This window comes from Strongylocentrotus purpuratus, unplaced genomic scaffold, assembly GCF_000002235.5.
Source record: "Strongylocentrotus purpuratus isolate Spur 01 unplaced genomic scaffold, Spur_5.0 spur5_contig_819, whole genome shotgun sequence".
NCBI classification, from domain to species: Eukaryota; Metazoa; Echinodermata; class Echinoidea; order Camarodonta; family Strongylocentrotidae; genus Strongylocentrotus; species Strongylocentrotus purpuratus.
Window position 1 is genome coordinate 127,026 of NW_022145523.1, and position 13,992 is coordinate 141,017.

General features: G+C 36.2%; 1 protein-coding gene across 5 annotated transcripts in view; it reads right to left on the minus strand.

The window, feature by feature from the left end:
• LOC105446625 (5'-AMP-activated protein kinase subunit gamma-1-like) overlaps positions 1 to 13,992 on the minus strand; it is a 57,461-nt gene that overhangs the window by 18,219 nt on the left and 25,250 nt on the right. For 2 of the 5 annotated variants that reach the window (XM_030980388.1, XM_030980386.1), the window contains exons 5-6: positions 6,676 to 6,702; positions 6,110 to 6,143 (exon numbers count right to left, since the gene is read on the minus strand). In XM_030980388.1, coding sequence (XP_030836248.1) covers positions 6,110 to 6,143; positions 6,676 to 6,702 — 61 coding nt within the window. Of the gene's footprint in view, positions 1 to 4,293; positions 4,346 to 6,109; positions 6,144 to 6,675; positions 6,703 to 12,107; positions 12,716 to 13,992 lie in introns of those variants that run through there. The other 3 variants (XM_030980411.1, XM_030980395.1, XM_030980402.1) reach the window with 3 other exon arrangements.

The following is a 13,992-nucleotide window of genomic DNA, read 5'->3' on the forward strand; positions in this document are numbered from 1 at the left end:
TCTGCCAAGAGCCAAAGGGCATTAAATCATCTCTTTAAAGAGGCACGTTCCCGCCATTGTAGTTATCACTGCTCTAGTCATCGCCATCTTGGTTCCGAAGATCGACTTGTAATTTGCATACAGCTGTCAATCAAAGTACGCGCGGCCTGGCCTGCCTTCGTCCAGCCAGCTGATCGCTGCCGATCCTGACGTCACGTAAGTGGGCGGAAACAGCAGCCGAATCTTAGAACCGAACTGCGATTGGTATTACTTCGGCACATGTATGTGACAATCGGCATTGTGCGGGCATTCGGAACATGCCATCTGCGCGTAAGAGCCGTATTCTGTTGGTGTCAATAGGCAGCTAGCATCGTCCGCCAGCGGGTACGTATTTTGAACGCCCTCTGGAATACGGGGAACATGCCACTTTAAGCTATGAGTTAACGCCCTTCAGGCTCTCATCTTCTAGATATCAGAAGCAGAAGTTGCACCGCATATCATATGATTTCAAATTTATAGAGAAAGAATTTGATAGGTTTGTTTAATAGGAGCATGGTGAATATAATGAAAGGATTTGGAAGACATGGAGACAGCAAAACACAAACAAACAAAAAACAAACAACCAAATACAAAACAAAACAAATGAAAGATATAAAATGTGAATTAGTAAGATGGTTATAAAATAGGTTTGTGTAATTGAGCAAGTGCATTTTACGAATGAAAATAGGAAAAAATAGAGACAGCAAAAAAAAAGCAAAGAAACAAACAGCACAACAAAACACAATGCTTTTTTACAGGTTTGTGTAATTGAGCAAGGGAATTTAATGAATGAATGTAGAAGAAATGGAGATAACAAAATGCAAAGCACAAAACAAGCAAACAAAACAAATAAACAAAGATAAAACATATGTTTTTTCAAACAGTTTGTGTAATTGAGCTCATGAGTTAAAAGAATGGATGTATAAGATATGAAGTACACAAAACAAATAAACAAATCACTTGAAGAGTTTGAATGAGTGAAGGGTAGACAAGGTCACAGTGAAGGTCATGGGGGTTATAGAGTTAATTTCTCTTTCAAAAATGAATTACTACATTATAGATAAATATTTCCAATCTATTATAGAAAATTCATGCAAATAACAAATGAAGATGTTTTGATTTTGGGAAGTCAACAACCCAAAATGGTCATATTCAGAATTAAACAAAATATTTTGGTGTACATTTTAGTTTTCACAGGTTCATTCTCATACACCTTTTTCTATTTTTTTAATTCAACAAATGTTTTATTCTTCTTTTGAGAAAAAGAATAGTGTGTAAAGTAGCAGTAGTTAGCAAACTTTGTAGGTTGTCATAATAAAAATTTAATCAATGATTGAACTGTCTGTGCCAATTTTTGTAATAAGTTATGATTAAAATGAGTTGTCCTAATTCCAATCATTCTGTATCCGTCATTTAATCAAGGGTTTTTAGTCTTTGAATAATATGTCTTCACTATGATTAATTAAAAGCTCCTGCGAAAAAATTCTTTCAAATGACTTTCCCTAGCTCTACTGAGCTCTAAATGTATGCATCTTTAAATGTCAATAGTCGAAACCACTTCAAAGATACAAAATGGAGTAGGGTCCTTATAAGGGAGTCATCAAACATAACAAGCTTAATATCCAAAATAAGTCCAACTATTTGAAGGAAACATATATGAGAAGGGTCAAGGGTAGGCTTGTACACATACAACAATGATTTTTATAAATGGAGAAAGGTTCTAATATAGAGGGTCATAAAGTATAACTACAATATCTAAAAATAAGGCCAACTACTTGGTGGAGAAAGGTTCTAATAAAAAATCATAAAATGTTACTTTAATATCTAAAATAAAGGCCAACTACTTGATGTAGAATTAGAATTGGGAAGGGACATGGGTAGACTTATATGCATATAATAATGAATTCTGAAGATGGAGAAAGGTTCTAATAAAGGATGCCATGGAATAAAACTCTGCACATTGCCTATTTAATCTCAACTTCTGGTATTAAATGTATCCATGGATCTCACGTTTCATCGCCCCTAGGTTTGCCCGTAAATAGGGAAAGCCACTTAAGAGAAATGAGAAGGGACTGGGGTATTAGCCTACATGCAAACCATAATGAATTCTGAAGATGGAGAAGAAAGGTTTTAATAAAAGAAAAGGTAATAAAAATATACAACTTAAATATCTTTAAAAGGGCAGACTATTTGAGGGAAGAGACGGGGGGGGGGGGTAGACCTGTATGCAAACAATAATGAATTCTGAAGATAGAGAAAGGTTGTGATAAAAAAAAGTTCACAAAATTTAACTTTAATATCTTAAATAAGGCCAACCATTTGAGGGGAATATAGATGAGAAGAGATGGGGAAGAGTGGTAGACCTATATGCATACAATAATGAATTACAAAGATGCAGGAAGGTTCCAATAAAGGTCATAAAATATAACTTTGATATCTAAAATAAGGCCCACTCCTGGAGGGAAACACATTTTACTATAGATGAGAAGGGATGGGGGGGGGGGGGGGTTGAATATCGGCTTAAATGCATATAATATTTTTTTCTGAAGATGAGGCAGAGGGAATAACATGCACTGACAAATTATGTTTTCTGTCATTCACTTGACAATTTTTTTTCTCAGTGTTTTCACTTTGTTTTTTGTGTGTTTCTTTTCGTATATCGTAATGGCCAATTTGAAGGTATTATTGCACTGTTGGTAATACCTGAACGAATATCAATCTAACAGGTAATACGAGAACCAAGATTATATTGGTGGTGACAAAGATACGAAAAATGGAGAAAGGAGACAAAAGTGAAAAACAAATGAATAAACAGGAGAGTGAGAGAAAGAAAATATGAAAGCAGCATAAAATGATAGAGAAAAGAAAAGCTTCAAAATTGAATGCCAAAACAGATTAACATGTCAGTCACAAGTAGTTTTCATTCCTCATTTATTTAAAGAAATATTTCAAAAAGATAAAAGGAATACACTGAATGGACTTTATAATAACAAAATACAAGCAAAAAAAGTACAAAAGCTAATCAACAAATTGAAATGTCAGTTGCAAGTAGTTCTTTTTTTTCCCAATTTTGTAATCTTATATACATGTTATATATCTTTTTTTTTGGAGGGGAATTTAAAAAGGCAAAGAGATTAGGTGAAATTCATAGTAACAACAACTGGAACAAAAATGCATGAGTTCTTCTCTGTACAGCTTAGATTTTTCATTTGTTTTTATTTTATAATGCCAATGAGTAGTTACATAAAAAATAATGAAGAAAGCACCATATACAGGAATGAAGAGATAAGGAAATTAATTATAAGATCACATTCAATTTGCATATATATTGGTTTCCTCTATTTTGATAAAGTGAGGTTTGCGGTCCTGGTCAGAAAATGATGTGCATGGGTGCTTTTATTTGAAACCTATCAGTTTTGACTTTTCATCTCGAGGGAAGGTTGGAATGCATTAACCCAGTATAGCTGAAAATTGAGAAGACCCTGTCGCCATCTCAAACCAAATTGCCTAGCAGGGAAGCCTGTAAAGCCAACGTGCTGGGTAATCTTGAATATTTTGAACTTCATTCCATGCTACGATGATGAAGGAAAAGGACAAGAAGAGGAACATATGTCAGGAATCAAGAGAGAAAAGAAGAAAAAACAAAAATGAACTGCAGAAATGGGGAAATGAGAGAAGATAGTGAGATAGTGAGAGAGAGAGAGAGAAAGAGAGAGAGAGAGCGGGAGAGAGAATAGAGAGAGAGAGAGAGAGAGAGAGAGAGAGAGAGAGAGAGAGAGAGACAGAGAGACAGAGAGAGAGAAATAGAGAGACAGAGAGAGAGAGAGAGAGAAGGGGGGGGGGGGAAGGGGAGAATAGGTGGCTAGAGAGGGAGAAATGGAGGTTGATAATGATGGCCTCAAGGAGCAAGAGAGTGTCGAAGATGAAGAGAGAGACTGAAATTCAATGCATTATGATATAAAATAAAAACCTTAACAGAGCACCACACCAAAAATAAGGATAATTTTTAATAATAATATCAAGGATTAAATCTTTCAAAAAATATAAAAATATCATGATTCTCTGAAAGAAAAATCATACATCTCTATCCATCAAGCACTAAGAAAATAAAGAGTATGGTCTGGGGCGGGGGGTGGGGGGGGGGGGAGATTACCAACTACCTATGTTAGTTAACCAACACCCAATCTCTACGTCATCTTGTGAATATGTGCATATATGCTAATATTTTTTTTCTCACAGCAATCATTGTTTTTTTAACAGTTTTGTGTTTCATACCTTCCTTGTAATAATCCCTTGTCCCTATAGGATCACTGGCCTTACGGGGAAGCTACAAAAGATAGTCACAAATGGTTGGAAAGAGAACAAGACAAAAAACACATGAAAAAAAGATGAAAACCATGTCTGCATGAAAACAAAAGAGTTTGCGCAAATAAAATTACAAGTCATTGATGAAATGCTGCTAAATCAAAACATGAAAAGAACTAAACAAAGCTGAAAAAGAATAATCGATGTAGGATGATTCTGTGCAATGTGTCCTAAACTACATCTATTTTTTTTTCATTCAAATATTTCATCCACGATTAAAGAATATCTGGATATGACCAGTGAATAATAGTGCTTGTATCACTATTATTATTCTTTGTCATGTTGAGAACAAGATCTTTCTTTCGAAGTGTGAAATATATGGATAGACATCATAATGCCAAACAGGGGGGTGTTTCACAAATACTAAGATCGACTTAAATTGGACTTGAACTATGACAGGCCATTAATGCCACTAGTTGCTCTCACCATTGGTCTCTCAAAAGATATCCCAAATCTACAGAATTCACATTTTTGGATACCTTATTATTGAAGGAAAAACATTATCTAACAATCATAATTCGTAAGGTTTTTCCCCTTTAATTTTACATCTGGTTCAAGACTTTTTAAGGGCATGAATCGCCTGCCCTAGTTCAAGTCCAACTTAAGTTGATCTTAGTCTTTGTGAAACACCCCCCAGGACACATTGCATGGAATCGCCCTGAATTATAAAGTTAAGAACGAGCATCGTACATTCTGTGCTTGCAATACCAGTATTTGGACCCTCTTAGAGACAACATAAAGTGACTGGAGTGCTCAAAATACAGAGGTACCAAAAAAGGTATGAGACTGACATCAGAAGATTTGGAGTGATACGAGTGATGCTACAGCTAAACTGGTAATAATACTTGTGTGGTAACCTAGCAACGAGGACTTACTGGCAGTTGAATGCGTAGTGGTATTGACAAGGAATTTCAATTGAAAGTGGCACAGTAATTCTGAAGTTTTTACCATGCATGAAAAAGATTTCTGTGAAGTTAAATTCACAGGGAAGCTTTGCACAAGGGCAAGACAATTACATAAAATGTTTCACTATATTTCTTTGCCCATTTCTTGGCTTTGTTTATACATTTTCTATCAAAAGTGTTTTCTACAGATAAAGCTAGTTGAAATTTGTTTTTTGTACACTACACAATTTTGTTTGTGCATTAAGTATAATTACTTTGATTCTGTGAGACTTTATTTTCAATTATTACCCCCTCCCCCTTATATTTCATGCTTAATTTTGTTGATATAGAGCTTTTGTCTTTCACAAAATTGGTGGTTTTAAAGAGCAAAAATGAGTGAATACCACATAAACATTTATTTCAAAGAATAATTTTTTTTTAAATTTCATACACACACATATCTTTTATATTGTGGAACAATGTGCAGGATACATTTTGTGCAACTGGGACCCCAAAATGACATTGTGGTACCATTTGCAAGCACATGTACTTTTACACGAAGAACAAAGCTAGCTTTAATGACATGACATACAGCAGCCTGGAATTTGGAATGCAATGGGAACTGAAACAAAAAATGAATATTTTTCAGGACGCATCACAAAAGTTGAACTTTCTGTCTCTGGAAATCAAATGAAGACAATCTAAAGCAAGAATTAGGAACTGGTTAGAATATGAGAATTGAAGTAACATGAAAATGGTTGAAAACAAATAAAGCTGGAGTTGAAAGAAAGAAAGAGTGAGTGTTGCCGCATGCTGTCCGACTGTCTTGCACTGAAACTAACCTTTCTTTTTAACGTAGGACTCTGAGTAGGATCGCTGTAACAAATAGGGATTTAAGTTTGGTTAGAAAAATTAAACATTCTGTTAACAAAAATATCATCAAAGAACAAATGATAATGATAATAATACAACATTATTGACGTTATGATATTGATATCATATACTGTAACATTATCATCATATCATACCATACATGTAGGTAAACAATTATTACAAGATAAGTAATAATATTCATTGATAACATAACCAATTCAATTTTTCATAGTTTTGCATTCATAAATAAACATTGATGACACAGTAAGAATAGAAACAGCAAACTTTTATCAAACATACAATTGCACGATAAGATGAGTGCAAATATGACCTTTCACCTTTTACATTTATAATCAGATCAATACTGTAAGGTGATATGTCTGAAATGGCAGACATGGGTTTTCAGAAGTGCTATACTCTCCTCAATTCTAGCCTTTGGCTTTGTGATGACTCTAATTTTAAAGCAGACTGTAGATATTCCCCCAATTAATGTCTGAATTCGATTGTAGTTGATAAATAGTTGATAAATACTCACAACTCTAAGTGGCTCCAATCTTTTCTTCTAAAGTGAGGTAATAAACAAATCAAAGTTACAAAACTGTGACACCCGGCCGCAAAATAATTCACCTTTTGTTTCTAACTTTTTATCTCTAAAAGCTTGGATTGTCGATATTCAAAAGATGGAGAGAGAAGGCTTAGCATGACACATGCTCCTTACTTCCAAGGAAAAGCAACATTTTTAAGGCCGCCTCAACTTCGGTTGGGATTAGATTAACTGGGCTTAAATCTACTTAAATATTTTTAAACATGCAATATATTTAACAGATCCATGCATATTATTCTTCAGCGTCTAAATCTTGGACTAAAACTACAGAAAATGCAGCACAAAGCTTGAAAAAATATATACTTTTAAATACATAACTCCTAGCTGCCAACATAATTTTGAGTGGATTTAAGAAATAAGTCAATGGTCAAATGATAAATTATTCAAATCTGGATTGGTGTATAAATTCTATTTCCTGTACATGTACTTATCTCAAATATGATAAATGCTGATCACATACTATCTCTACAGGGAAAATGGTGACATTCACTCGGACAATTCAAATCAATCCGAGACTCAGGGCTCAGCAGAGAAAATAGGACAGACAGCTGCATTTCATATCCAATGAATTCACCCCCATATGTTCAAACGATCAAAATGTCAAAACTATTGATGACATCCTCAATAAAAAGTGTTTTTTTCTTGGAGTTCATTATACGCGACCATCTCCATCACTCACGTCATATCATGGTCTACTTTGTATCCATCACAACTACCCTTAAAGTATACCAATCAATTTAAAATACAATGTGTATAGTTAGAAATGTATGAAATCAATCTCAAAAAAGCTTACTCAGTATTCCAAAGAAAAAGAGGATCAGTTGGGGGGAGGAAGGCATACAAGATATCTCTTATTATATTGAGATACACAAAATGAACAGCAAACTATGCAATATTGGCATTGTACTTATACAAGAAGAAAGTTTAATTAAACCTCTAGTATAAACCAAGAGCTCTCCACCTTCTACAATCTCCTCATCAAGCTATCCAATATTCTTTCCCTACTTCATTCTCCTCCCTCCATTGTTCCCACCTCTCTGTTTTTTGATACCTCCATCTAACTTTTTCTTCCTTCATTTTGCTCTCTTCTCCATTTTGAACTGTCCGTCCATCCTCTTTCCTCCCCTTCTTTTTCTCTCTCCTTCTCCCTCCTCTTTTTTCCCATCTCTCTCCGTCTTCCCCCTCTTTCTCTCCCTTTCTCTCCCTTTCTCTCCCTTTCTCTCCATCTCTACCTTCCACCCTCATTTCTCATTTTTCTCTGTGTAGGTGCCTAATCTTCAATCTATATCTTCAATATTTGTTATCCTCTGGGTGCCATTAAAATGCATCATGCCCTTGGGCCAATCAGTTCTTGAAGAGCAAGAGTCCTCCACCCCCCCTCTCTCTCTCTCTCTCTCTGTCTCCTTTCCTCTCCCTCCCTCCCTCCCCTTCTCCTTCTTTCCCTTTCTCCCTCATTTCTCTTTCCCTCTCCATCTCAGTTTTCTCTGTGGGCCTCATCTCCAATCTATATCTTCAATATTTGTTGTCCTCTGGACACCAATAAAATGCATCTTGCCCTCAGGTCTCTCTCTCTCTCTCTCTCTCTCTCTCTCTCTCTCTCTCTCTCTCTCTCTCTCTCGTCTCTCTCGTCTCTCTCTATCTCTCTCTGTCTCCGTCTCTGTCTCTAATTCTCTCCTTTCCTCTCTCTCTCTCTCTCTCCTTTTCTCTCCTTTCTTCTCTCATTTCTCTTTCCCTCTCCATCTCAATTTTCTTCATAGGCCTCGATCATCTCCAATCCATATATTCAATATTTGTTATCCTCTGGGTACCATTAAAATGCATCTTGCCCTGAGCAGGGGTCCATCAGGTGTTCAAGAGCAAGAGCTTGATCGGAGCAATCATCAGAGAAGCCAAAATAATGATAATCACGTCTAGGACTTCACGTCCCATGCAATTACATAGCACTAATGACATTCAACCATTGGCCACACTCCTTACCATATGGTTACAGTTTTTCATTAATTCTCAACCTTTTCCTTAAAACGCCATCAGGTTGCCTAGCTTTTGCAATGCTGTTTATTAAATTGACAGCTCAAAAAATGTGAAGGGTTCGTGTAAGCTGATATTGTTGCACATCACCATTTTAACTCAAATAGCAGAGAAAATTGAGATGTTTCATAAGGGTTAATCAAAGTTATATGTATATTATATTTTACAACAGGCCTTAAAGGTACTATGTCCCTTTTGCAGCCAACCTCAAATTCTGTAGAACTTTGCAGGAATTATGAATATGTCATGTATGTCCTATCTGTGAAATTTAAACGTTAGCAGTGTCCTCATATTCAAATTATGCAAGGAAACCTGTTTACTTGCTAGACTTCACTGTCAGACACTATTGAGTGACTGACTGGCTTTTTTTCTTCTTTGGTAATAACATACATGAAAAGAGTTGTAAAGGGTACATGAGCATTTGTCTACATCAATAACCCACTTCTTGTGATGGCCAAGATTAAACTGATTGAATCTTTGCGCAGCATAAAACGGATGACCATTCGGTACAATTGTCTGAAAATCAAGACTATTACTTTTGGGCTCTATAGCCCTAAAGTCGATTTGACAACTAATAGTCATTATTTTCTCACTTGAAGACATTTTCAAGCCCCACTTTTTTTAGGGAAGTTCTAAATTAGTATAATCTTTCAAATGCAGTTGGAATTTAACTTTTTCATTTTTTTGGCCTGCAAATGGGACATAGTACCTTTAATGGGAAAATATCAATAATTCAAACTGCTACTTGCTTTTGTTTTTAATTTAAAGATGACAAACAAGTAAAATACATGAAAATTATTCATTACATAGTCCCTACTTTTCTTTTGTTTTCCTTTGCTTTTGTAACCCTTGTAATTGACATGATAGATTTCTTAACTAGTGTGACACCTGGCATTATTGTAAAGTCATAACTGCATTTGGATTCAGACGATGACATTTTAGCTTCTAATGTAGTTATGTAGGCATTTTACCAAGACAACATTGCAAATATCTTTCAAAAACACCACGTAATGTGCCACCCACAGGGATAACATTTTGTGGAAATGTTTTGGCAATCTCCGACACATTGATTGATTAGATTACATTTTCAAATAACATTTCTTGGTAAGAAAAAAGAATAATGCGGCCTGTGATCTCCATAAATGACATAACTACTTTTAATGAAGTCTTACAGAATTACCATTGTATACGATTCCCAGAAACTTCAGAAACTTTAGAGTATATTTTATACAGGATTCACAATAAAGATTTCTAAGAGACATGTCCAAAAAAATTCCCTTCTGCCTAAGGAAGAATCTGATAAATGTCATCGTTTACATTTGGGACGCTACGATGTTGATCAAACATTCATAAGCAATGGTTAAAAAAGAGACATACCCTGATGTCATTCTGTTTTTAATCATCTACCCGGGAGTACATTAATCTCTTGCAAGTTGAAAAACTGGGCTTGTTTAATGAGGCAAGTGCACCCTGCTTTATTGCATAGTTTAGGGGCCAAATTTTTTGCCCTCGGTATTGTAGCTACATGTATTATACTAGGGCCAGGAAAAGAGGTTTCAAAAGTTTAAAAAATGCTCTAGAAACAAGGAAGAAATATCTGAAAATAGATATATCTATATATATATATATATAGGTATTTTGTATACATTTGAAACAGGTTCAGTGAACATAAATTATGACTTATTGTTTTTTGGGGGGAAACATATTTGCAATACTAAAGGATAAGTTTATGGAAACCAGTGTATACTGTTTATGCTCTCTCAGTTAGATAGTTGTACATGTATATCTAGCAGCTGTTGGATCTACCCATCATCATTAAATCGAGTCACAATGACGAATGAAGCAGCTAGCCCAGCCTAAATCATCCCATCTCAAATAACATGGGTTTACTTACAGTTACGTGTAGCATCACAGCTTATATCAATTTGACTTTGATGGTACCTTCTCTCTCCTTTTCTCTCTCTCTTTTGATCTCTTTCTTTCTCTTCATCTCTCTCTCTCTTTCTCTCCCTCTTTCTCTTCGTCTCTCTCTCTCCCTCTCTCTCTCTCTCCTCTCTTGATCTCTCTTTCTCTCTCTCTCTGTCTCTCTTCATCTGTCTCTTTCCTCTTCCTTCTCGTTGCTTAAGACTGTACACACATACTCCATGAGTGATTGCTCCACAGTTAATTTTTCTGCACTCTCTTCAACCCTGACTCTAATCATAACCTAACATCCAATTTCAATCCCAATGCAACTCCCTGACCAAATCTTATAGGTACATCACATCTAAGATATCAACTTGACCTCTTCTTTTTCTTCCTCTCTTTTTTCATCTCTCTCTCTCTCTCTCTCTTTCTCTCTTACTCATTAGCTACAGTCTACATCTATAATAAAACAAATAAGAATAGCAAATCTCTGATATCTCTCTTCTAAGGCTTTGACTGCTCTACATACATCTTTTATATTTCAAACGTGACACAGATTTCTCTCTTTATCAAGTAATAAAAAGAGTAAATGGATTATACCTGTAACTACCCGATTGGAGTCGTTTCATATAACATAAGCACATTTATTTGAAGTTGCAGGCATTATAAATGCTAATAACCTTCTGCTTGACTCGATAGTGTCTGTCCGTTCGTGCCTTCTTCTTCTTCTTCAAGATAATCTGCCTCCTTCACTGCTAAAGCTCCTTGCAGATGTATAAATGCATGTGTGTGGCGACATAGGGATGCCCATGTCTGCGTACATGCCCTTATGCCAGCCGTACAGCAACTTTTCATTCTTATCAAAACTCAAGACAACTTTATTCTTCTACTTCTGTTGTACCTTACCTATAGTATATTCTACCAAAACTCAATAGGACCTTATTCCTCTATTTCTGTTGTACCTTTACCTATAGTATATTCTACCAAAACTCAATAGGACCTTATTCCTCTTCTTCTGTTGTACCTTTACCTATAGTATTCTACCAAAACTCAATAGGACCTTATTCCTCTATTTCTGTTGTACCTTTACCTATAGTATATTCTACCAAAACTCAATAGGACCTTATTCCTCTTCTTCTGTTGTACCTTTACCTATAGTATTCTACCAAAACTCAAGACAACCTTATTCCTCTATTTCTGTTGTACCTTTACCTATAGTATATTCTACCAAAACTCAATAGGACCTTATTCCTCTACTTCTGTTGTACCTTTACCTATAGTATATTCTACCAAAACTCAATAGGACCTTATTCCTCTATTTCTGTTGTACCTTTACCTATAGTATATTCTACCAAAACTCAATAGGACCTTATTCCTCTATTTCTGTTGAACCTTTACCTATAGTATCCTAATATCCTATCAATACTTACATCCCCTTGACTCTCCTCCACCTCCGTCTCCAGAGCCATAGCCTCATCGATATCAATCATCTTGAAGATATGATCAAATCACTCCCGCGGAGATATGATCAAATCACTCCCGCGAGGATCAGATCCGATCTACTGGGAACTTAAATTCTCTAATGTACTCTCTATCTCCCTTGCTGATTGCAGATGGCGATAGTAATGTTAAAAGCTTGGTGTTACTACATCTATATCAGATTGCAGATGGCGATAGTAATAGAAACGTTAAAAGCTTGGTGTTCACAACATCTATATCAGTAACGATGAGTTGTCTGAAATATTATATTCCTCTAATGAGCAGTTGCCATGGCAATCACAAGTAGTGAAAAATGTAAGAAAGAGAGCTTGAGGTGGTGAAACAGTATTACGCCAAGTTGTTTGGTTTGATTGAAATTGATATTCCTCTAATGTACTTTGCTTTCCGCTTCAAGGACTATTAAAATCCAAATGTTGAAAAGCCTGGTATTGCCAGTAGAGTATAGTCCGCAAAGCGTAGCCGAGCAGAATGCAAGCCAATAAATTATATTCCAAAGCACTCGAGTTGCAAATATTCACAGGTTGTAGTCAAAAGTTATCATCATATACGATACACGATACAGGGATTCCAGTAAAAACAATCCTCATGTACTGTAGCTTGTAGATTTCACACAAGGTAAATTTGCTCAAAGCCACCAAACGACATTCAACACATCAGTTTTCATTTCCAAGGAAAATTATAAAGACAAAAACAAATCCGCTTATGGTCTGATCAAGGAATGCAACATATCTACCGCTTGGTGATTAATCACTTCGCTGCCGACTGTCTCCGTAAATTGGCAACAAATGTGAATCCTGATGAGTTATGGCTTCCACTATATAAATGAATGAATCCTGCAGTTGAAAGCATGAACTGACGAGCTCGTATTCAACATGCAGGTACCGTGATATTTTCATGCATTATAAATTGATTGAATGCAATTATATTACACCGGGTGATGAGCCAACCTACAATGTTCTGTGGGTATGATGTAGTGACACACGTTAGCAAGCACTTTCTGAATAAAGATAGAATACCAGGAATAGCTCACAGCTGATATTCACATCAAACTGCCCATTGAAGGGTTTCAATAGTCTGAAGATATATACCTCAATAATTACGATGAAATATCATGAAGAGATAAACCTGTCCTTGTTACACAGCGAGCAACTATGTGTGACCTCGGTTCATTGATGGATCACAGTCCGGTATAGAGGAAAAGCAGCTATACGTCAAAAATTGTTGTATATTTCCTGGTTGACGATGATACACATAGACATTAATGAGCTGCAGTATATATTCCAAGACACCGGATAAATGAAGAGTTGTAGTTGTACCGGTATTCCTTGATCTCCGATGGGTAGAATCACCAGTGTAGCCTGGCTGAGCAAGGAGACGGAGAGATGGGTCCGAGAGAGAGAGAGAGAGTAACGTGAGCCAGCGTTATGCTAAAGAGACTGAACGTGAGCTGTCAGAGACCTGAACTGACCCGGTTCTGGCTAGCTTCCCACATATAAGTACACCACCATTACCATCGCAGTGAACACAACAATGCTACGCTCTGAGTCCAGCCAGCCGCCAGCAATCCAACCGAGAGCATATACTCAATTTACCATCCCCAAGCCAATAACGCCTCTACATGTGCTGTGTGATGGCGTATATACAGCTAGCCTATGATAATATATAGCACCGGTAGTGGTATTCCAGCCGTGTGATACCGCACTGCACAAACCTTTGCTCTGCATTGCTCACACACTATGTACATGACCCTATAGTTCTATGTTACGTCTCAGTTCAATGAGCATACTCAATGGACCCCTATTGGCGGCGTTTATC